At 55.0% G+C, this 23,038-nt stretch overlaps 1 protein-coding gene and 1 long non-coding RNA gene across 2 annotated transcripts; one reads left to right on the forward strand and one right to left on the reverse strand.

Annotated features, from left to right (window-relative positions):
• Positions 1 to 8,110: 8,110 nt before the first annotated feature.
• On the reverse strand, positions 8,111 to 11,082 carry LOC103564839 (uncharacterized). The gene is made up of 3 exons (XR_548165.2): positions 10,471 to 11,082; positions 10,052 to 10,183; positions 8,111 to 8,417 (listed from the first exon to the last, which is right to left on the reverse strand). It is a non-coding gene; the product is annotated as an uncharacterized lncRNA (long non-coding RNA).
• Positions 11,083 to 11,158: 76 nt separating this feature from the next.
• On the forward strand, positions 11,159 to 21,785 carry CCDC197 (coiled-coil domain containing 197). Its single transcript, XM_070594657.1, has 8 exons — positions 11,159 to 11,297; positions 11,887 to 12,092; positions 13,377 to 13,458; positions 15,592 to 15,790; positions 17,270 to 17,380; positions 18,112 to 18,183; positions 18,522 to 18,638; positions 21,538 to 21,785. The coding sequence occupies exons 4-8, from the start codon at positions 15,728 to 15,730 to the stop codon at positions 21,739 to 21,741; spliced, it is 567 nt and encodes a 188-aa protein (XP_070450758.1). The 5' UTR covers positions 11,159 to 11,297; positions 11,887 to 12,092; positions 13,377 to 13,458; positions 15,592 to 15,727; the 3' UTR covers positions 21,742 to 21,785.
• The last annotated feature ends 1,253 nt before the right edge of the window (positions 21,786 to 23,038 follow it).

Raw genomic sequence — 23,038 nt, forward strand, 5'->3', positions numbered from 1 at the left:
CCCTTTAGTATAAGTATGTCCCAAATATTGCAGGGGACATACTTACACTAAACAACTACTTGCTGTTTATCTCAAATTCAAATTTAGCTGGGCATCCTGTGTTTTTCTTTCTAAGTCTGGCAGTCCCACTTGCAGTGCCCTGACGTGTCCCTCAGGTCATGGAGCACTTCCAGCCACCTGACTGGAGGAACAGGTGGGTGTGACAACCCGACGCGGCAGCAGCGATGGAGCTGGAGCGAGGGGCAGCTGCCTTCTTCTGCTGTGGCAGCGGGAGGCTTCCCTGGGGACAGGAGCCATAGCCTAAAGATGAGGAGATGAGGGGATTGACCCAGAGGTTTCCCCAGATGCTTGACATCAGCCCATAAAATGCCCCCAGGACCATGGGCAGAGACATTCTTTGTCCCTGCTCCCATAAGCAGGTCCTGACCATTAACTGTGATGTGCCGAATTCTCAGCATCAATTGTGAGGTCACAGCAGAGCCCTGAGGGGGTTGGCTACCAGGACAAGGACACTTGGAGAAAGAGTTGTTAGAAGGATCTGGAGCCCTTCTGTGGACTGTAAACTGGGTTTGGAGTCAGATTGAATTCACTTTCTGTCACCTCCTAGTTGTGTGACTCTGGGCCTCAGTTTGCTCATCCATACAATGGGGACAGTGGTTCCTATAGGGCAGTCTGCTGTGAGGTTAATTAATGATGCACTCATGGCACTCAGACAAGAAGGAACAGGGTCAGGACTGAACTGAGGTCTGCCCACCTGCAAGGCCTGGTCTCTTGTCCTTTGAACTAGTAAGGACTGGCTGCTGTAACAAACCTCAAAGCATACAATGGCTCAAGGACAATAGTATTGTTTCTCTCTAGAGAATCTACACACAGCTGGTATTCTTTTTGGGCAGCCAGTACCCTAGCCCTGACAGGCTTCCTGGTACCAGGTGTCGTGCGTCACCCAGCACAGCCTGTGCCTCCAATCCTGGGTCCTGAGGCTGCCAGTCCCTCTGACCTGGGAGCAGGGTGTCTGGGTCTTTTCTGAGGACAGTCTGTCTGACTCAGTGCCTCTGGCCAGAGGATGGGCCTGGCCTTACCCAGGATGGGTGCCATTTACCCATGTGCTCATGCGGACTCTCACAGCCCTTGGCTAATTGCCATCTCTGCCCTGAGCTAACAGCTGTGCCAGTCTGCCTCTATTTTTTATATGTGGGATGCCACCACAGCATGGCTTGATGAGTAATGTGTAGGTTTGCACCTGGGATCCAAATCTGTGAACGCCAGGCCACTGTGAACTTAACCACTATGCCGCCAGGCTGGCCCCAGACATAGCCAGTATTCTTAATCAAGAAATGGCCTTCCTTCCACTGGTCACTCAGGGACCCAGGCTGCTTCTATGGGTGGCTCCACCATCTTATAAATGTGCGACTTCCCAGGTCTCCATGTTCATCCGCGTTCAGTGGAAGAGGAAGGAACAGGGAAATTCCACAGGGAACTTTCTATCAGCTGGGCCTGGAAGTGGCAGACATCACTGATCACATATCATACTGGCTGGCACTCAGTCACCTGGCTACTTCCAACTTCAGACAGGCTGAGAAACGTCTTCTAGCTCTGTTCTCAGAAGCAGGGGAAGCCAGCAGCCTCATCTGCACTTCCTGCCCCAGGAGATGATGCCACTGACAACACTCAGGAGAGTTTTCGAGAGTGTCCCAGGAGAAGGGAGCACTTGGATGCCCTGAAGAAATAAGCCATGATTCTTGGTTTGGGCGCCCTGGAGAGGACCCTGAGGCCAGGACTGAAGCTCACACTGTGTATTTGGGAGATGATCCCACCACACATGGTAGAGGGGTAGGGAGGTGAGGCAGAAGAGAAGTTAGTTAATAAAGAGTGTGTTCTCAGGCCAGTTACCACGGTGGGGAGCTGAAGCTTAAACCTGCAGGGAACTCTGGGAGCCAGTGTGGAGCCGGGCCCTTGGATTTGTTCTATTAAAGGAGTGGGGGAGCTGGGGTATTTATACACCCCCATCAGTCAGTGGTGGAGGGCTGCCCCTGGGAGGGTGTTAATTCCCTGGCATTACGGCCTCCAGTGTGGCAAAGGGGGGTTTGGGCAAGACATGCAGGTGGTGGCAGGCGGAAGCCTGGAGGTGTGCACGGAGTGGTCAGGGTGGGGGACCCGAGCAGGGCCTCATAGCGTCTGCTATACTCAGTGAATCCACAAGGGACACTCAATTCCCCTTGATTGGCTCCCTGAAGGGACAGGGCAGGGGTCAGCTCCCAATCTGCAGCTGTGTCGGTCACCTGTGCCCCTGCCCCGATGGCTCCCAGAAACAGAGTCACAGAGACTGGAGGCAGCTGCATGGCCAAGGGGTGAGCACTTGACTCGGAGTCCACTGATCTGAGTTGGAGCACAGGTCTGCCACTCATTGTCTTCAGACCTTGGGCAGGTTGGCCATCTTCTCTTCCAACCTCAGTCCCTTCTCTGTTCACTTAACAACACTCACTGGGTACCCACTGAACACGTAGCCTTGCACCATGCTGGGCCCGAGGATACAGCTGAGGATGCAGTCACTGCCCAGCCCTCCAGGGCTCACAGACAGTTCTGGCTCTGCACTGTGGCTGCTTTGTGGGAAAAACAGGTCGGGTGGGGGTCTGAAAAGCAGAGAGGACTCCCAAGCCAGTCTTGGGAGGTAAATTCAGTTCCTTTGCAGCAGTATTTACTGAGCATCTGACCAGCCCATGTGCCTGGAGCAGGGGTCCCTACACTGGAGGTGCCCACAGGTTCCTCTCTGTAAAATGGATGCGCTCACTGCTCCCTGATGAGAATGTGGTGAGGGGAGATGAGATTGGACTGCCCACGTGTACTGCAGGGCCCCGGACAAAACGAAAATGGAAAGCCCTGTTCAAAAGTTATGAAGAGCAACCTCAGAGCATGAGAACAAGTGTTTCCAAGCACAGACGCCATGTGCCTGCGCCTCCAGAAGATCCTGCTGCAGAAAAGACTTTGTAAACTGAGAAATGTGGGGTCCCCAAGCCAGAGGTGGCGATTAGCCGAGGGCCGCGGGAGTCTGCATGAGCACATGGGTAAGTGGCACCCATCCTGGGTAAGGCCAGGCCCATGCTCTGGCCAGAGACACTGAGTCACACAGACTGTCCTCAGAAAAGGTCCAAACACCCTATGCCCAGGTCAGAGGGACCGGCAGCCTTCAGGACCCAGGATTGGAGGCACAGACTGTACGAGAACTGCAGGCTGTGCTGGGTGACGCACAATGACACCTGGTACCAGGAAGCCTGTCAGGGTCAGGGTACTGGCTGCCGGGTCCCATGCGTCCCTCACCCAGGGCAAATGCTGCTCAGAGCGTGGTGACCCCAGCAGGCTCAGCTGAGATCCCGGGGGGCCCTCCCAGGAAGCCCTCAGGATTTCACCTGGATACAAACACTCCCCTGGCATTGGGATACCTGGAAGTGGGACAGACCAAATGATGGCCTTGCAAAGCACATTGGCCTTGCTCCTCACATCCAACCGGGGCCCTGGAGCCCTCACAATCTAGCCCCAAATTCTCAGCCTGACTCATAAGGTCTCTCCTGGCCCAGCCCAGATGTTCTGGAGGTCAGTCTGGGAGGGTTCTCTTCCTGGGGTCTCCTGAGGCTGCAACCAAGGCCTGGGCTCTCATCTGGAGCCCCTGGGGAAGCATCTGCCTCCAGACTTGCTCAGCTTGTTGGTGGAGTTCAGGTCCTTGCAGCCTCAGGACTGAGGCCCCGGTGTTCTTGCTGTTGGCCAGGGACTGATCTCAGCTCCCAGGGGCCTCTCAGGTCCTTGCCCCACTACCCTGCCATCTCAGCCGGCGAGAACCGCCCTTGCCTTGAATCCGTCTCACACTGCGAGGCTCTCAGACTCACTCTTCCGCTACCAGCCGGAGAAGACGCTCTGCCCTTTCCGGGCCTGTGTGATCAGATCAGACCCGCTGGGCGATCTCCATCTCATGGTCCACTGATCCGTAACCTTCAGTACAGCTGCAAAATCCCCTTTGCCGTGAGAGGTAACATACCACGTGTGTGATTGCTGCTCATATCCACAGTCCTGGGGCCCATGGGCAGGTTAGGATCGGGTCCCCCTCCTGACCCCTTCTCCTTGGCTCTCAGGACACCACGCTCTCCCGGTTCCCCTCCTTCCTCACTGCCCCTCCTGCTTGGTCTCCTCTGCTGCATTTGCCCACCACTGCCAGCATTTTTAAGAACATCAGGGACTCCCCGAAAAAATCATAATAAAAAAGGGCTGGATCCAGGCCAGCCAGGGACCTGGCAGAAGCCATCCCAGCTGGGGACTCTCAGGGCCCTGCTTGGGCAGCTTGTGTCCCAGGGGCTGGGGCCTCGCCCTCCAAACTCAGTGTACAGAGTGACGGCCCAGGGTCAGGTAACCGCCCAGGAGATTTCAGAAAGTGCTGAGTTGCCCTCTTGTCTGCCGTGAGGGGGCCCGGCTGACATCTGGGGGTGAAGGGGGCGATGACCCAGATAGAACCGGCCTATTTTCCAGCTTGGCTGGAGAGTGTTCAAGAGGAAGCCTGGCCTTAACTAGAAATGTCTGTGGACCTGAAAACGGCACAAATGCTGGATCTGGGAGCGGACTCACACCAGGCAGGGTAATAGTAATAACCGCAGTTTTGGTTTTTTTTTTAACACTATGTGCCAGGTGCTAACTTTGTGCATCAGCTAAGAGAATCCCCACAACTTCTTACGAGGTTGCTAACCCCATTTCACAGAGGAGGAAACTGAGGCTCAGACAGATTAAGGGACTCGCCCAAGGCCAGGGAGCTCACGACTAGAGAGGAGCCACAGAGGGACGTCACATCTGCCTTTAGTGTCCCTGCCGTGCTGAAATACGGCTTATCCGTCTACGCTCCAGCATTAATACGGTGGTTATAACAGCAAGAGACTCTGCGGGGAAGCAGTTGAACTACGGCTAAAGGAGGGATACTAGGCGAGGCTATTTGGACTCGACGTGAGGAAGAGCAGATGTTCTAGGGTCAGAGCGGTCCACAGGTGCACACAGCTGCCTTGGGAGGGAATGAGCTGCCTGTCACTGATTATATGCAAGTGAAGAGGCCGTTCTCACTTTCTGAGGCCCTGGTAATCACAGACCCTGTACCGAGCACCTTACCTAGGTCATCTTTAGGTACTCACAGCTCTATCACCTAGGCACTGTTGTACCCAATTTACAGGTAAGGAAACTGAGACTCAGAGAGATTAAGTGACTCATGATGGTGAGCCAGCGATCAGTGGGGAGCGGTGACTAACGCCCAAAGCTGTGTGTCTGGACTCTGAGACTCTAGCAGGGACAATTGGGTCCCAGTCCCTGCCCTCATTGAGATCACATTCCAGGCGGGAGGAAGATGATCCAGAACAGTGAGTCCTAAGAGTGAGGGCCCGAACGGGGGCTTTGTCCCCGGGCAGCAGGTGGGCGAACCCCTACCCAAGTAGCACAGGTTTTAGGCAGGGAAATGGGGAGACTGGGTTCGCACTCTAAGGGGAGCTCTCTCTCTCCGGCGGCTGGGCGGAGATGGCCTGCGGGGGACGGAGAGGCAGGATGGCCAGCAGGGAAGACTGTAGCGTTGCTCCCCGCTGGAGAGATGGGGCTTGGACCAGGGTGGGCTAGCGGGTGGATTCGAGAGGTTTGGAGCCAGAACCAGTGGGCCTTGCTGAGACGCCCCCCGTTACTGAAGCTCAGAGCTGGGAGGTGACATGACCAATGGCCACAGGGCTGGGACACGGAGGACGTGCGATTTGAGCCCAAGTCTGCCAGGCCTCTAACCCCGTTCTGTTCCCTCCACCTCAATGCTTCCCCACGTTGCCGTGAAGTTTCTTCCTGGGGACCGAGAGGGAACAGCTAATGGCGGCCCCTTAGCCCCAGCTCCCTGTGGTCAGAGCAGCCCCGTCCCACCTCTTCTCAGAGGGCAGTTCCTCCAAGATACTGCGCGGTGGGAGTTGGGGGGAGCGGAGACATCGCCATCGTAGACACTGGAAGGCCCAGCCTCCATGGGGTGGACCCTGGAGCCATGGCCAATGCCTCTGTCCTCCTTCCTGGGAGGACTCTGCCCCGGAGACGCCCTCAGAGGGTTCCAGGACCAGCTTGGGTGTTCCCCCAGCTCTGGGCCCCAGTTCTGCGGTGCAGGGCGAGTGAAAGTAAGAACGGGGTGGCTGGTATGGGGGCCTCAGGGGAGCAGCGGCCACAGCACAGCCTCCTGGGCCCCGGGCTGCTCTGGGTTTTGCCTCCTCTGCTCCCGGGGCAGGAAGGAGGGGAGAGCAATAGATCTCTGAGGTTCTAGCCCAGTGGGGGAGGGGGTAAGCAGTGCCAGGTCTCAGCACAATTCCAGCAGAATCAACAGGCCTTGCTTGTCTTCCTTGCACCCACTCAGCCCCCACCCCACCTCCGGGCTTCACACAGTCCCCACCCTCCCCGGAAGCCACCTTTGCCAGCCAACCCAGCTCCAGGGCTCTTCTGCTTCAGCCCCTCCTTCTGTCAAAACTTGCTCTCAGAAAAGGGTCCATTGCGATCTTCTGGAAGAAGACAGAAGGAAGGAGCAGGAAATAAAAGTAAGGCTGATGAATACCTACTGTGTGTCCGGCACCGTGCTGCCTGTTCTTCTCAAAAATTTCTCAAAAAGCTACGATCATGTGCAAGTTTCCTGCATCCTCTGCCGCTAGGATAAGGCCCATGAAATTCCTCCTTACCCTTCTAGACTTTCTTCTATGCACGCACAGACAGGGGTTAGTTTTTAAAATGAGGTGATGCTAAGTGTTCTACATGGATTATCTCATTTCATCCTAGGTGCTATTATCTCTACTTTGCATTTCAGGAAACCCAGGCTCAGAGAGGTTATGTACTTTTCCTAAGGGCACACAGCTGGTAGCTCAGCCTGGCTCCCCAGCTTCACGCTGCATCCTGAGCATCACCTATGGCTGGGGAAGGCTGGCCTTGTCCCTGATGGGGGCATTTCGGGCTGCAGGGCAGGCAGGGTTGGAATTCTGGGCAGGAGGCCTTATCTGGCTCTCCTTTCTGCTGTGCCATGGACTTTAGCCCGGGGTCAAATTCCAGCCCCATGAGCCCTTGTTAAGGCTTTTAAAAAGGGACACTCTATTGCCATTTAATTGTGGCTCTGCCCTTGAAGCAGGCTCCCAGCTCCCAAGGTTCCCAGCTGTCGGTAACAGCCTTGCCTTGGAGTTGTGGCTCCCAAAGCCCAAGGGAGAGAGGCCGCCAGCGGGAAGGTCTGAGACCCGGGCCCCTCACCAGCCGTGTGACCTAGGCAGTCCCCGCCTCTCTCGGCCCTGGTCTTCTCTCTTCTGAGGTCCCTTTCAGCCCCACTGGAAGCCCACGATTCTTCCCCTAATCAGGGAAGGGGGGCCTGCAGCTTGCTGGGGGAGGGTGGGGTGGGGGAGGGGGAGGAGAAGAACCAGAGCGTGAAGAGGGCTCTGAGGCAGGTTGATGGGTTTGGAAGGGGGCCGGGTGGTTAAATGACATGGTGCGGAGTCCCTGGATGGGCGTTCACGGCCCAGCTCAGGCCTATGCCGTTGCGTGGGGTCCGTGCTCTGGAGAGCCCATATTTTATGAGCCCACGAATTACGTCACCAGCCCTGCTGCCGATCATTAGCCGTGTGCCCAGGCAAGTCACTCCACCTCCTAGACCCTCAGGTTTCTCATCTGCAAAGTGGGGCGATGCCTCCACCAGATTGGAGGGTTGTTTTGAGAATTAAACAAGAGACCTCAGGCCAAGAGCCAGGCAGTGGGAAGTCCGGGGTGTCTGGTGGTGTCTGGCGGTCCCTGGTAACTATGGTAACTAGGGCGGTGTCTCTTCAGGGCCTGACGGGGGAACTATCTCCAGAGCAGCCGGGGTCTCCCCCAGCTCTGTCCCAGGGCTCTCTGGGCACTTCACAGGACACTTCAGGCCAAAAATAAAATCCTGACTGGGAAGCAAATCATCCCACCAACCCAGAGCCCCCCTGCCTGTGGCTACATTGGGCCGAGTGGTTTGGGGTCCTAAGCTACTGGGAGATTAGTTACAGAGCCCCAAAGGACTGGTGACCCGCAAGTGAGTCCTCTTGCCCGGAGGCGCGCGCGTGGATAGAACGAGACTGGGTTCAGAATAGCAGAGCAGAAGCGTTATTCACCCATCAGTGGATGGAGGAGGCCTAAAGCACCTTCTCCCAGAAGGGCAGGTGAGCCAGGCTCTTATGGGATGTGCAGGGGGAGGGGTCTCCACGTCGTCGCTGGGGCAGGAGCACTTGGGGCATGCGCTGACCTTCCTTTCCTGCACATGGCACCTTTGGCACACGTTTCGTTTTGCGCAGGGCACCCCATCGCCATCTTGGACCTTTCTGGTTGGGACCGGTTCTGCCGTTGGCCACCTGGCATTGTTCTGCCTTGGTTCCTATAAGCAAGCACAACTTAAAAACAAAAATTAGATGTGGGAAATGTTTTAGGGACTTCCCGGGTGACAACTAGGTTCTGAGGTTTTTGACCCTGGGAAGAGAAGAGGGTCTGGCGAGGCTGCTGCAGCATCTGCTTTCAGCCGGGGGGGGGGGGACACGGCCGTCTGTCCTTCACGAATGAAGTCCCAGAGGTGCCCGGAGGTGCTAACCGAGTGTCGCCAAGAGCAGCCGCCCTGTTCTGTGTTACGTATTGCAAGACCCCCGTCGACCCTGCTTCCAAGTTCTGGCAACTCCGCCTCCTGGACGTTTCTGGAGTCCCGACTTCCTGGATTAATCTCTCAGCTCAGTAATATCCCAACAGAGAGATTTTTTTTAGCCCCCCCAGTACATAGTTGTATATTCCAGTTGTGGGTCCTTCTAGCTCTGCTGTGTGGGACGCGGCCTCAGCATGTCCTGATGCACGGTGCTAGATCTGCTCCCAGGATCGGAACTGGCGAAACCCTGGGCCACTGAAGCTGCACACGCAAACTTAACCACTTGGCCACTTAACAGTGAGATCTTGGGCAAGTTACTATACCTCTCTGGGCCTCAGTTTCCCCATCTGTGAAATAACATCTTTGACAAGGTGGGTGTGTCATATTAAATTAACCCCTGCGTGGAAAGTGCCTAGAACTGTGCTGACAAATGTCAGACACTACAGCTGCTGGCCTCCCTGCGGCACCTCCACTCTGAGCCCCAGCGCGCCCTCCAAAACGCCAGTGTGACCATGCCACTCCTTCAGCCGAAACTCTTCAGCTGCTGCTTGCCCTCAGAATAAAGCCCAGACTCTGGCCTGGCTTACCTGAGCCACCGTAAGGTGAGCCCCTGCTCAGCATCCATTTCCCCTTCTCCAGCCAAGGCCCCGGATTTGCTCTGGGACACCGCCAGGCCCCACGGCAGTTCCTATGATGTGACTGTCAGTCAAGCCAAGGGGCGGGGACATGACCCAGGCTCAGCCAATTGGACATGCTCTCTAAGGACCTTGCTTCTTGAGGATGGAGAGGCGGATGAGAAGGGGTTGGGCAGGGTTTGTTTTGGGGGTATCCCCCTGAGTCCCTGCTTCCTGGATCTCCTGGGCTGCCCGGGGCCCCTGTCCTTTCTGAGCATGGGTCTTCAGTTTTTCTTCTGATTCTGTCCCTCCCTCGTAGCCTTCCGCGATGCCCTCTTTGCCCAGAGTGGCCTTGTCAGTTTCTGTTGCGGGCAACCAGAGAGCCCGGCCCATGCACTCCGGCTCCTGCTGACAGCTGCTCCAGCCACACCCGAACCGCTCCCTCTCCCACCTTCACCTTCTGCTTCCAAGGATCTGCCTACAGTTCTCACAGCCCGTGCAGGCTCTTTTGTGTCTCTGAGCTTTTGTCCCCACTATTCCTTCTGCCAGGAGTGCTTTTCCCACCTTCCTTCTCGCTCACTCTTATCCTCAAGAATCACCTCAGACATTGTTAACTCGGGGGACTTCCTGCAATGCTCCTGCCCACCCCCACCCCAGGCTGGCTCTGACCCTCTGGGTAACCCTAGACCCTGGGCTTCTCTCCCCCTGCACCAGCCCTCCCTGCACACGTGTCCTCCCTCCCTCACCTGGACCCAAGGTCAGGGCCAGGCCCACTACTCACTTTCATGTCTCAGCTGCTGCTCTGGAACCATGGAGGGTCAAGCAGAGACAGCTCCCTTGGGACCTGCTCAGGCACTCCCGGGCCGGCACAGACTGAATCCATTGCCCACTGATGAGGGGTGGTGAGGGGTTGCTGAGGAGTGGGAGATGGGGGAGTTGTCCCAGAGTCACAGTGAGCCCACCCCCTCGCCTGCCCTTGCCTGAGCCTTTGATCCAGCCCCTGCCCCTGCCCCAGCCTTTGATCTGGACCCTGTCCCAGCCTCCTTCATAGCCCCTGCCCCAGCCACAGACCCAACCTTTGCTTCTGCCCCTGGAGAGGCCCTGGTCCAGCCCCTCCCTCATCCCTGGCCTTAGTCCCTATTCCAGCCCCTGCCCCAGGCTCCTCCCTCCACTTTTGTCCTCACTTCGGCCCCTCCTTACCCCCAGCACGCTTCTGAGTGAACCCCATCCCAAGGCTGTGATGCCCAGGCTGCCCTCTGAGGAGGCCCTGGCTCTGACTGAATGGGGGCCTTCACTGGGGAAGGCCTAACCAGCTAGTCGGGCAGTGCATGGGGCAGGAGTGTCAGCGGTGGGCACAGGCCCCCAGCTCCAAGAGCAGGTAACAGGGCCAAGCCATAAGGCAGGAGCAGGTCCCAGATTTAGGTTCTGGGGGGTCCTTCAGCTTGGCGCCTCCCCTGCCCTGGGCCAGCCATGGTCCCGAGCCATGGGAAGGTTGCTGAGTGCCCCAGCTGGGAAAGTGCCTGAGCTTCAGCCCCCCAAAATCAGGTAGAAGGAGGTAAAAGGGGGAGTCCCGGGACAGGCCAGTGGGATTTTGGCGGCCCACAAAGTGGGGGCATCAAGAATGACCTCCACTTCAACTACAGATGGCCAGCCTTGAAAGAAAGGACACAAATAGCCCAAGTCTCCCCTGGGGTCACCAATGCCTCTATCCCCATCTTCCTGGGAACCGAACCAGGGAGGCGGGGGTGGGGAGGGCCACAGGACCACGGATAATCTGGCCCTCCACCCACAGGTGGCTCCTGCAATGCAAACATCATGAGGACAGAAGCCAGCATTGTGATGTCACAGCCTGGCTGTGGTTTTGTACTCCTGGAGCTGTGAGTGAGTCAGCTGGGCCTCTACCTCCTCCCCAGGCTCATGGACCCATGTCCGATGCTCGGGTCTGCAAAGGCTGACCAGTAACCCCTCACCTTCTCGCCCTGCTCCTCCCACTTCCTGGGGCTGGTCCAGAAGATGGCCAATGAATGGTGTGCTTAGGGAGACTTTCTTCTCTTGGCCATAACTGGGAACCAGACTTAGGCGAGTGGCCTGGGAACTCTTTGCAAGGCTGTGTTGAAACTGCCTGTTAACTAGGGCACCTTCCCAGCTTGACCACGAGCTTATTCGAAGTATCTGTCTCAGTCTCCACTCTAGCTCCATAAGCTCTGTATACACTCAGAGCACGTGATGTTGTTAAATGCATAAATGGGTGGAGGGTTGGGTGGTAGAGAGAGATGACAAAGGTGCCCCCTCCCTATGCCGGCTGCTTTCTGAACCAGCCCCCAGCTCTGACCCTAGGACTCCTTTCTGAGTGCTGTTGGAAGCCAGCACCTGTTGGAAGTCCCAGGTGTCTTGATGCCCTTGGGACTTGGCAGTGATGGGGCCCTCCCAGCTATGGGGTGGCGAGGGCTATAGTGCAGCTACAGAACATCACATTTGTTCCCTCCAGAGCTGGGGGCACAGCTCAAAGGCCCAAGACTTTGGATTTAATGAGCCCCAAGTCCACATCCAGTCCTGCTTTATGTCCTTGAGCCGGTCACAGGCCCCCTCTGAGCCTCTGTTTCCTTTTCCACAAAGTGGGAATGTAACCCGGCTTCTGAGGACTGTCGGGGGCATCAGAAGAGACAGCTGCAGCCCTGATTGTGGCGGTTACCACCCATCTTCCTGCCTAGCCTACGTGGCTGGTGTCATGGACACAGACCAGGGGGCTGGCTTGAGCAATACTGGAGACAAGGACGGGGACCTCCAGGTGCTGTTACAGGACTCTGTCAGCTCCAGGCCAAGTATGAGTTGTCCCAGGCCCCACCGTGCCCTCTGCCCCAGCCCAGGGCCACCCGCAGTGGGCTAAGTGGCTGGGACTCAGCAAAAATGCCAGAGGAGGCCAGGCCAGGGAGTGGACCAGAAGTAGAGTGACGCCTGGAAGTAGTTGGGAGGGGCAGCTGTGGTGAGGGGGCTGGGCTCCTACCCTTTGACCTCAGCCCTTGGACCCGTCCTGGCCCTCTGCAGGTTTAGTCTCCCATTACGAAGGCGGGACTGTAGGTGGCCGTCCCTCTGCACCTGTCAGCTCGGCCCCTCTAAAATCAGCCTGCGAGGTGGCCACCCTGGCTCTGAGTGGAGACCCCGGGTCATCGCCCTCCAGTGGCCCTTCAATTTCCAGCTGCCCACAGAAGCCTGAATTAGATGCAAAAGGATGTGTCTGTGAGCACGTTTATGGAGAAAAGTTCCAATTCCTGTTAGATTCTGTAAGGGTTTCCAACCCCAATAAGGTTTAGCACAGCCACGGTTCAAAGGGCCCTGCGTGGTATTTGTGGAGAAAGACAATTTTTCTTGTATTTTTCGGGACAGTATGGATGAGAAAATGGGGCCCGAGAGGCAGAGTGGCTTGCCCTAGGTCACTCAGTGGTCACTTGGAGATACCCAGCAGCTGGCCAGGGCAGACCCTCTCTGCCCCCTGCGCCTGACCACAGGCCTTGACTGGACCCGGAGCAGGTGCCCTCCTGGACACTCGGCCTGCTGAGGGGTTCCCGCATGGGTCACGCACGGCTGGGCAGCATTACGCGACCGCATCCCCTTTGGGGGCTGCTGGAGCCCTGACCACAGACTGAGTGCTCAGTATGTGCTGGGCGCCCCAGGCGTGGTCCAGCCAGCCTGTAAGGGAGAGTCTCTCATTACCCCCATTACAGATGGGCTGCCCAGGCACAGAGAGGTGAAGCACCTGGCCAGGTCCCCAGCTAGCAAGGGCTCACGCCACCCCCTACCTGCTCAGCCTCCAGGAGAGGCTCCGCCAGCCCCCCGTGCCAGAAAGACCATGCTCCACTCTGCCCCATGCCCCTTCCTCGCAGCCTGACCACTGGCATCTCTTTAACCTGTTTTTGGCTCAGTTTGCTCAGCAGTAGAATGGGGGCAGAGAGACTGAAGTCAGTGGCCCACTGATGGGGGGAGTGGCCGGCCTGGCACAGGTCTGAGCCCAAGATCCACAGAGAGTGGCCTCACAAGGGGTCCAGACCTGGGAACCTCCAGACCAGTGCTCATGGCCAGCTCTTGCCACCCCTGGAATGTCTCTACAGGCAGAGGAAGCTGCAGAGAGAGGTGGAGAAGCACAAGCTTTTTGAAGACTACCGTTTATGGTCCTTGAGAAAATCCCCAAGGGTATGTAAGTAGCTTCCTCAGAAAGCTCTCTGTAGCCACCTCCCGGCCGTGGGCCTGGGGCATGGCCTGCGACCTCTCTGAGCCTCCAGCTCGAATGCAGAATGGGGATGCACGCAGGCCACCACCGAGGTTGAGAGGGACACAGGTGCCAGCCAGCCTGCCTGGGGAGCCAGCGCTCACCGTGGGGCCTGTGACACGTTCTCAAGGTCTTTGTGTCCTCATCAGCACAATGGGAACCACACCAGTTGCACGGCTCAAATGAACTCATCCTTTGTGAGCAGGGAGCGCAGGGCCTGGTGTCCAGCTGGCACCTGGTAAATGTCAGCTGATACCATGATTATTTTGTCTTTGGCGTTGGTTTTTGTTTTGCTATTTTTTCCAGTTTTATTGAGATATGATTGACATACAGCACTGTGTAAGTTTAAGGTGTACAGCACGATGACTTGACTTTCATATATTGTGAAATGATATAATGTTTAGTTAACATCCGTCATCACATATAGATACAGAAAAAAAGAAAAAAGTTTTTTTCCTTCTGATGAGAACTCTTAGGATCTACTCTCTTAACAACTTTCGAATATACCACACGGCAGTGTTAGCTGTAATCCTAATGTTGCACGTTACATCCCCAATACTTTATCTTATAACCGGAAATTTGTACCTTTTGGCCGCCTTCCTCGAGTTCCCCCCTCCCAGCCGCTCACATCTGGCAACCACAAATCTGATCCCTTTTTCTGTGAGTTTGATTGTTTGTTTTTTAGATTCCGCGTAAAAGTGAGTCACACAGTGTTTGTCTTTCTCCATCTGACATTTCACTTATCATAATGCCCTCAAGGTCCACCCATGTTGTCACAAATGGCAGGGCTTCCTTCCTTTTTTATAACAATAATATTCCATTGTACGTATATACACCCCAACTTCTTTATCCATTCATCCATCATGGACACTTAGGTTGTTTCCACGTCTTGGTGTTTTGCTATTATTACCTGAAATTACACGGATATCTGAAATGGGTCTTCGTGTTTTGTTTTATCATGATTTGTACCAGAGTTCACTGTTACAAGTACTGGAAGGAAACCCCTTAGGAAAGGGAGGGGAGACAGACATATGCATTTTTCTTATCATCGTCGCTATTATTATCTCAACATCATCAATAAAAAAAATAACTATTACCATTTACTGAGTATTTACTCTGTGCTAAGCTCTTTAGTAAATCCCTTTTACCCCTCCGTATGAACTTCTAAGAAATATTTTACCCAGGCTCAGAGAGGTTAAGAAAGTTGCCCAAGGTCACCCAGCCAGGAAGTAGTGGGGCTGGGTCTCAGACTCTGGTCTGACTGCATTGCCTCTGCTCTAAGTGCTTTGGAGCTGTGGGAGCCCCAAAAACTCTGCCCTGGAGGTCAGGGAAGGCTTCACGGAAGAGGTGGTCTCTCATGGGGCTCAAATGAGTTCAGCAGAGGGGAATGGCATTGCAGGCAGAGGGAACAGGCTGGAGCATAGGCCCTGCATGGTGGGGTTGGGGACGGTGCACTCGAGCACCAGAACCTGGCAGGGGGCTGCTGGGAGATGTGGCTGGAAGGTCGAGCAGCACCAAGGAGCCTTGAGCACCGAGCCAAGGAGGGGTGCAGGGCTCCAGGCCCAGCATGGGGCTCGAAGCAGACCCAGTGCCCAGTGCTGCTTCTGGCAGCTTCCTGGCTGGGGGCTTTCCTAGGTCAGCGACTCAACCCTGTTCACCCATCCAGACTGAGCAACCTGCAGGGCTGGGACCCTGTCCCTCAGGACAGCAGCAATTGCTGTCGCCTTCTTGCAGGCTCTGCCAATCAGCCGTTTCTCCTCACGGGACGGTCTCAATCCAGAGTCCGTGTCTTCAGGCGATAGGCAGCCTGTGACATGTTGAGGCTTCTCCTGAGGAGGCTGGAGGTGGGTCCTGGGGCCAGACCCTGCGGGACCAGTACTACTGTCTGGGAGCAAGCCCTGCACGGATGGTCTGGCTCCTCTCAGCTTTGGGGCTCCTGCCAGAATTCTGGGGCAAGAGCACAAGTCCCACCCACCTCATTAGAGTCACCCACTGCAGGGGGCAGGGCAGTGCCGGTCTGTCAGTGCCCAACCTCTGCCATGGCGCTGTCTCTGTAGGCTACACGAAGAGGAGGAGCCAGAGGCCCTGGTGGAGGCCCTGGAGGAGGCCCTGGTGGAGGCCCTGGTGGAGCACTGCAGGCCGCTCTTCACACTCAGCCAGGACATCCAGGTGCATCTGGAGGCCTTCTCCAGGATGAACCAGGCTGTCCACCAGAGCCTGGAGTCTCCAGAGGACGGCCACAGGGCTCTTATTCCGGTAACAGCTGCCTGAAGCCTGACTCCTTCCCCTCGGCCCAGAGAATCGGGGGCATAGGGGCCCCCTCACCTTGTCACCCCCAGGGAGGGCTGGAGCAGTGATGGGCTCCTGAGAGAATCTGGGTGGGCTGTCACTCCAGAGCCTCATGCTGTATCCCTTTCTGTCCCTTCTGCTGGCTGACTCAGGGTTTCTCCTGAGGGAGGCGCAGCTTATGCTTTAAAGGTGTTCATGCGTGGTAGGAGAGCCGTGAGCTCTGGATTCAGACAGACTGGGTTCAAATTCCAGCTCAGCCTCTGAGTAGCTGCATGACCCTGGGTGAGTTTGTACCCTCTCTGAGCCTCAGTTTCTTCATCTGTCAAATGGGTGCAATGCAACCTTGCTGGTAGGTTGTTGTGAGACACCGAATACAGACGGTCTCGAAGTACGTGTCCCAAGGAGTCATCTCTCTCTTTCCTTTATGGTTAGTCTCATAATAAATAGAACTTTCGCCAGCAGGAGTGGGCATCCCATGCAGAAGAAACTGCCCCGCACAGGCATGGCATGATGAATTTGCAGGTTGCAGCCGGGGCCTGGGGACACAGAGGGGAAGGGGACGGAGAAGAAGGCTGACCGGTGGGCTGATTCTTGCAACGGACCTTTGAGTGGCGTTTGCAGCCAGTCTCTGCCCCCTAGTGGCAGCACTGAAAACCTACACATTTTGTACCTTTTTTCCCTTGGGGAACAGGGACCCTTTAAGGTTGGGGAACTGCGAGCAGTGTTTCACATGCTTCATCTCATGTAAATCTCACCCCAGCACTTCAATGTAGGTGTTTTTATTCCGGGGGCTGAGACCAGGGAGGTGAGTGACGGGAGCATGAAAGCACAAGGTTGGATCCCAGCTTTATTTAAAATGTTAATACTTTGTTCATCATGGATTGTTTTGTATTAACTTGGATTTTTAAAACACATTGCATTAAAATATTTTCTTAATTACTGAGTTTTTGACACCCCCTTAAATTTTGCACCTTAGTTCAGTCCTGACATTCTTCCCATCTTCTGGTGAGGAAACTAAGGCTCAGATAAGCAAGGACACTTGCGTATGTCCTGTGTCTCCAAACACACCCCCGGGTCCTGGCGGGGAGCGTGCCCTGTGCAGCCCTGTGCCCCACCCGCCTGGGCCATAGAAGGCCTTTTGTAGCCTCACTCCCTGGCATCCTCCCAGCAGCACCCAAGGCCGGAAGGGCACAGACTTGTGGCTTTGGTTATGGCGAGGAAGACAGGGCTCGGCGAGCTGAGTCAGGATTCAAACCCCGGCAGCCTGGACATGCCTTTTCCTGCATCTCCTGGTGCTTTGAATGGCCCTGACCACCCAGAACTTTCCCCTCCTCTCACCCCCATTACCGCTCAGACCACCCTGAGCAGTGAGCTCCTCGGGACCAGACCCAGAGCAGGTGCTGGGAGGGCTTGCTCACCAAGGTGACCTAGCCCCTGTCACCACAGAGCCTCCAGACCCGGCTGTGTCAGCTGCCGAAGAGGTGTCACCACAAGCAGGAGCAGCAGTGGCAGTTGGAACATGGTGTCACCTGCCAGGAAGACATGGGCAGCTATAACGTGAGTCCAGTCAGCTGGCTAGGGGGTATGGGTGGGGGCAGGGGCTGGGGACTACCGTCTCCTCGATAATCATCAGCCACCAACACGCCCACACACACACACACCCCGCTTACCCACTTACCTCTCCTTGGGGATGGCTGGCTGTCAAGGGGCTTCTCTAAGATGGGGCAGATGTTCCTTTACAGATGGGGAAACTGAGGCCACAGATAGTTGAGGACCGAGCTCTACCAAGAATCTGAGCTGGGAGCCCCGGGCCTAGTCCCATGGCCCGGCTTGTGCACTCCTGAATATTGGTTTACTTTTTATCCCTGTCTATTTCACAGATGAGAAGAGTGATGCTCAGAAAGACAAGTCATGGCTGAAGTCCTTGACCCGGGGCCAGAGTTTCAGGGCTTAATCGCTTGAGCTGTTCCTTACTAGCCTTGGGAATGTGGACTAGTTACCCTTCGGACCCCTGGATCCTCACCGTACCCAGAGTCTGTGCCCTTCCGGCCTCAGGGGCTGCTGAGAGGACATGGGGAGCAAGGCCCGGGGCCCAGGGCTGTGCTGGGCATGCCTCACCTGGACAGGGTGCGGCCAGCAAATGTAGGACCTTCTCAGGCCCTGTGGGGTCCCTGTTTGGAAGACATGAGGGTTGTGGGGTCAGTAGGCTGCTGACCTCCAGCCGAGGGACTTAGAGGAGGAGCTGGACTGGACGCATCTACAGAGCCCTCTGGGCCTTTCTCTTTAAGGTGGGAAGTAAGGCTGCTGAAGGTGAACGTGGCCCCGGGGGCCCGAAATCCAGGACTCTGACTCTGCCGGAAGTGAGGAGTTCCTCCCTGCCCCTTCCCAGCCCCACCTCAGTGTGGACCACAGATGTCTCCAGCCAGGGGGACCCTCTGGGAAGTTAGTCTGTCCAGTGTCCCTCTTTGCCCAGAGGATGCTCAGGCCCTGAGGTGGGGAGGGACTCCCCCAAGCCCCTTTGGGAGCGGAGCACAGGGCAGGATGAGAAGGTGGCTCCTGGCTCCAGGATGCTTCTCTGGCCTGAGTGAGCTGGAGACGGGGTCAGCGGATGCTGGGAGAGGGCCTGAGCCTTCCCCTCCTCCTCTGCCTTGCCCCTCTCCTCCTCCCCCACCTCCTCCTCCCCTGCCTCCTCCTGCAGAACCAGCAGCTCAACTACGTGCAAGTAGCCCTCAACAGCATGGCCCAGCAGTGCTGCTGCTCTGCCCACGGTGTCCTCGAGAGCATGGGCTTCTTCTCCAAGCTCGACCTGATTCAGGTGAAGACGCCCCACTGCCTAGGCTGGCCTCCGACCCAAGCCCGTCCTGGGTCTCAGCTCATGTGCCTTTGTGGTTAGCGGCCCTCTTAGCCTCTCCCTCCGTGGCTGCATGGGCTCCTGGTACAGTCGGTCTCAGGGTCTTTATTAGTCTCTCAGCAAACATAACGAGCACCCATTAGGGGCAGGGTCCGAGGGGGTTGTAAAGGCATTCTTGCCCTGCCTGCTCTTCATGTGTAGCCTCACCCTGGCACATCACACACACACTCACACACACGGTGTACACACTCATACATTTACACGTGCTCTCTGCACACTGAGCAATACACACGAAACATACACGGACACACTTGCAAACACACCAGGACGCACACAGGTGTGGTCACACATTTACACACATGTGCATGCTGGAAGGGGACATTTCAGTGACAGATGGAGCCTCTACACAGGGTCCTCAGTTTATACTTCAGACTCTCCGTCAGGTCCACTGAGCTTCCCCTTCTCACCGCCTGCACCAGGACCAACAGAGAACCCGGGATCAGACAGGCTTCCACTGACAACAGACCATGTCTTTTTAATTTTCAATAATAGCTTTATTGGGCTATAATTCACATACCATAACATTTACCCTTTTAAAGCAGACACTGCAGTGTTTGCATTACAGTCAGAATTGCACAACCATCATTAGCATTTAATTCCTGCACATTTCATCACCCCCCAAAAATACAATTTGTGTCTGGCTTCTTTCACTTAGCATGTCTCCCAGGTTCATCCATATGGTAGCAGGAATCAATACTTCATCCTTTTTATGACTGAATAATATTCCTTTGTATGGATAGACCACATTTTGTTCATCCATTCACCGGTTGATGGACATTTGGGTTGTTCCCATTTTTTGGCTATTATGAATGCTGCTTCAATGAATATTTATGCAGATGTTTTTGCGTGGACATATCTTTTCAATTATCTTGGGCATGTACTTAGGAGTGGAATTTCTGAGTCATGTGATAACTCAATGTTTGACATTTTGAGCAAATGCCAAACTGTTTTCCAAAGTGGCTGCATAATTTTTCAATCCCATGATCAACATATGAGGGTTCCAATTTCTGCCTATCCTTGTCAACACTTGGTATTGTCTGTCTTTTGTAAATTAGCCATCCCATGGGTGTGAAGTGTTGTCTCGCTGTGGTTTTGATTTGCATTTCCCTGATGATTAGTGATGCTGAGCGTCTTTTCATGTGCTTCCTGGTATTTGTGTATACTCTTTGGAGAAATGTCTATTCAGTTCCTTTGCCCATTTTTTAATTGAATTGCTTGTCTTTTTATTTTTGAGTTGTAAGCTTTCTTTATATATTCTGAATTCAAGTCTCTTATCAAATATGTAATTTGAAAATATTTTCTCCCATTCTGTGGGTTGTCTTCACTTTTTCAATGGTGTCCTTTGAAGTACAAAAGTTTTAATTTTGGTGAAATCCAATTTAGCTATTTTTTCTTTGGTTACTTGTGCTTTAGGCGTCATATCTAAGATACCATTGCCTAATCCAAGGTCATGAAGATTTGCACCAGATTTTCTTGTAAGAAGTTTATAGTTCTTGATTCATTTTTGCCGAATTTTTGTATATAATATGAGACAGGGGTCCAATTTCACCCTTTTGCATAAGGATCTTCAGTTGTCCCAATATTTGTGGGAAAAAAAATTCTTTCCCCATTGAATTGTCTCCTCACCCTTGTCTACTATCAATTGACTGTAAATGTGAAGGTTTCTTTCTGGACTCTCGGTTCTATTCCGTCTATCTATATGTCTGTCCTTATGCCCGGACCACGCTGCCTTGATTACTGCAGCTTTGTAGCAAATTCTGAAATTGGGGAGTGTGAGGGCTCCGACCTTGTCTTCTATTCTGAAGTTGTCTGACTCTCCTAACAGGCATGTCTTGCATCATTCGTGGAAGTTCGGTGGCTGGGTGGGTTTCAGGCATGGTGTGACCCAAGGCTCAGTGGCACCATCAGGGACTTGCCCTTTCCACCCTCTCCTGTCTGCCATACTCAATACTGGCTTCCTCCTAGGTTGTAATTTGCTTCCTCACTTGAGGCAGGTCCAGGGAGAAGGTCAAACACAGGATTCGGGGTCCCTCTGGAGTACTGGGGGGGGCGAGTCCCTTCTCCAGTGTTGTCCAGTAGCAACAGTCAACAGTGAGCAAGCCTGGGTCTTAGTTGAGTGAATTCTCACATGAATTTCACAGGCTGTATCAGGGCTGCTCCGTGGCACAGCTCCGGGGTCACCGGCCATGTGGAAGGCCACATAATTAACATTCCCTGGGGCATATCCTTTGCGTTGTGATATGAATGATGTAACTTTGAGTAAGGGCACTTTTGTCTAAATAGTTACAGTGTATTAATTTCACCTTCTTCCCAAGAGAAAGGAAAAAATTACACAGTGACGTCAGGGCGTCCCAAGGGTCTCCCACAACAATCACTCACTCAAGACTCACTGAGTCACCTGTGTGTGCTTGGCCTTGTGCTAGGTAAAGAGTCGGAGGTGGGAGGAGGTCACCTGATCCTTAAGAAATGAATGCCTCTTAGAGAGGGAGGCTGGGGGCAGTCAGGGTGGGCTTCCTGGAGGAAGCAGTGAGAGGAGGCAGGCACCCACATTCAAGAAGTCACACAAGGACCTGAACTCTGAGTTATCCAGCTCTGCCACTGCTGGGCTGTGTAGCTTCAGGCAAGTCACTTAACCTCTCTGAGCCTCAGTTTGATCGGTTTGATCATTGGCATTGATACCATGTCCTTCACAGGGCTCTTGTAAGAGGAGATGTAAGTCACCTTTGATGGTGCTTCGGTCCCTGGGAAGTGGTGTCCAGGGCCCAAAGCCCTGTCTGGTGAGAGAGCTTTCTTTTTCTCCCAGGACTTTATGCTGGACAAAATGGAGACTGTGAGATCTGTCTCACTGCTCGTGGAACCCAGAGTGTGCTGGTCAGGGGACAGCCGTGAAGACCAGGGACTCAGAAGATACCCCAGACCCTTCAAGAAATGTCCAAAGAGCCCGGATTCGATCCCCAGGACCCCCTTTCCCAGCACCCAGACCTCAGAGTGCTCCAGCCTGTGCTGACCCCACTGCGGCCACACTGGCAACACGACCACCTCCTTACCTGCTTGGCCTCGTTTTCTTACCACCACCCCTGAGTGGGTGGGAGCAGGCCCGGGGGAGTGAGAGGGCCAGCTGGGGTGGGGAGCTGCTGTTCCCCATGTCAGAACATGTCGGGGGATTGGCAGGCATCACGGGGGCGCTGCCTCGGACCGTGGGTGAGAGAGACAGAGGTTCGCGAGGTGGAGGCAGCAGCCGGGTGGGAAGTCCAGGTTGGAGACCCGTGCCCGGGAGCTGGGGCTGCATTTCTGCTGTCGCTGATGGGTTCATCTGAGACCGCGGAGCACGGGATAGATGCCTGGCTGCTGGGAATGTCCGAGTCACAGACAAAGAGCCACCCAGAGCCACAGCATGCGTGAGAGCTAGCCTGGCCCACAGCAGACTGGGGTCACAGCAGACCGGGGGCACTGGATTTGGAGGGGGCATCTCATCTCCTCACGGTGCCCAGAAGCTCAATGCCAGCTCAGTGCCTTCTGCCCACCCCAAGCGTCCCCAGAGTTACCGGGAATGAATGCTACTGTCAGGGAGAACTCGGCAAGGCAAAGCCCCTCTCTGGGCTGGTTTCTCCCCCGTAAAGTTGGGTGAGAGGGTGTCTAAGGGAGTCCCGTCTCAGTTGGACGTTCTTAGGTTCAGGTTGGAAAACCTCAGTCTGCGTGGAAGGCACTGGCTTGGTTTTATTGTGCCACTCGGGTAAAATCATCCTAGCAACCCCTGAAAAGAATTCCCCTCTGGGGGTTACTGACGTTAATTGATTTAGGGAAAAGTTGAAAGTTAAGAGCAACTGAGGAGCTGCGAATAGTGGTGAGCCAGCAAGTTAACTTTCAAAACGATGCTGCTATTCAGTCAACGAACACCACGGGTCTGCTGTATTCTAGATGCTGTTGGGAGATGGCGGCGAGAGGCTCAGAGGGAGGGAGGGTGGGGGGCTGAGCGGGACTTGGCCACTGAATTAATTAGGGAAGCTAAATATAACGAAGAAGGCTGAGTGTGGCCAGGTCTTAAGAGCAGTGTGAACAAAGGAGAGCTGTGGAGGGAGCGCTGTTTCGAGTTTCTGATCTCACGGGCCTTTGGAGCAAAGAGGGCATCTTGGAGAAGGCTCGAGTCAGATTTCAGAAGGGAGAGGTTGGAGGAGGCTGAAGAAAGGGAAGGAAATACAAGGGTGGGGACTTCCAGTTTGGCTGGAGCATGAAGAACCTGGTGGGCAGTCTGAGAAGTGGGGCTGGGGAGCCATGGGCGGGGGTCCCAAAGGCCAGCCAGAGGC

This window comes from Equus przewalskii, chromosome 25 (assembly GCF_037783145.1).
Source record: "Equus przewalskii isolate Varuska chromosome 25, EquPr2, whole genome shotgun sequence".
Classification (NCBI taxonomy): domain Eukaryota; kingdom Metazoa; phylum Chordata; class Mammalia; order Perissodactyla; family Equidae; genus Equus; species Equus przewalskii.

What these genes read in the sequence shown, in the direction of transcription:
- CCDC197 (XM_070594657.1), top strand. Translation starts at nt 15,728, where the DNA reads ATGAACCAGGCTGTCCACCAGAGCCTGGAGTCTCCAGAGGACGGCCAC. An exon ending in GCCACAGGGCTCTTATTCCG is followed by an intron (nt 15,791 to 17,269) that starts GTAACAGCTGCC and finishes CTGTCACCACAG; the next exon opens with AGCCTCCAGACCCGGCTGTG. An exon ending in CCAAGCTCGACCTGATTCAG is followed by an intron (nt 18,639 to 21,537) that starts GTGAAGACGCCC and finishes TTTTTCTCCCAG; the next exon opens with GACTTTATGCTGGACAAAAT.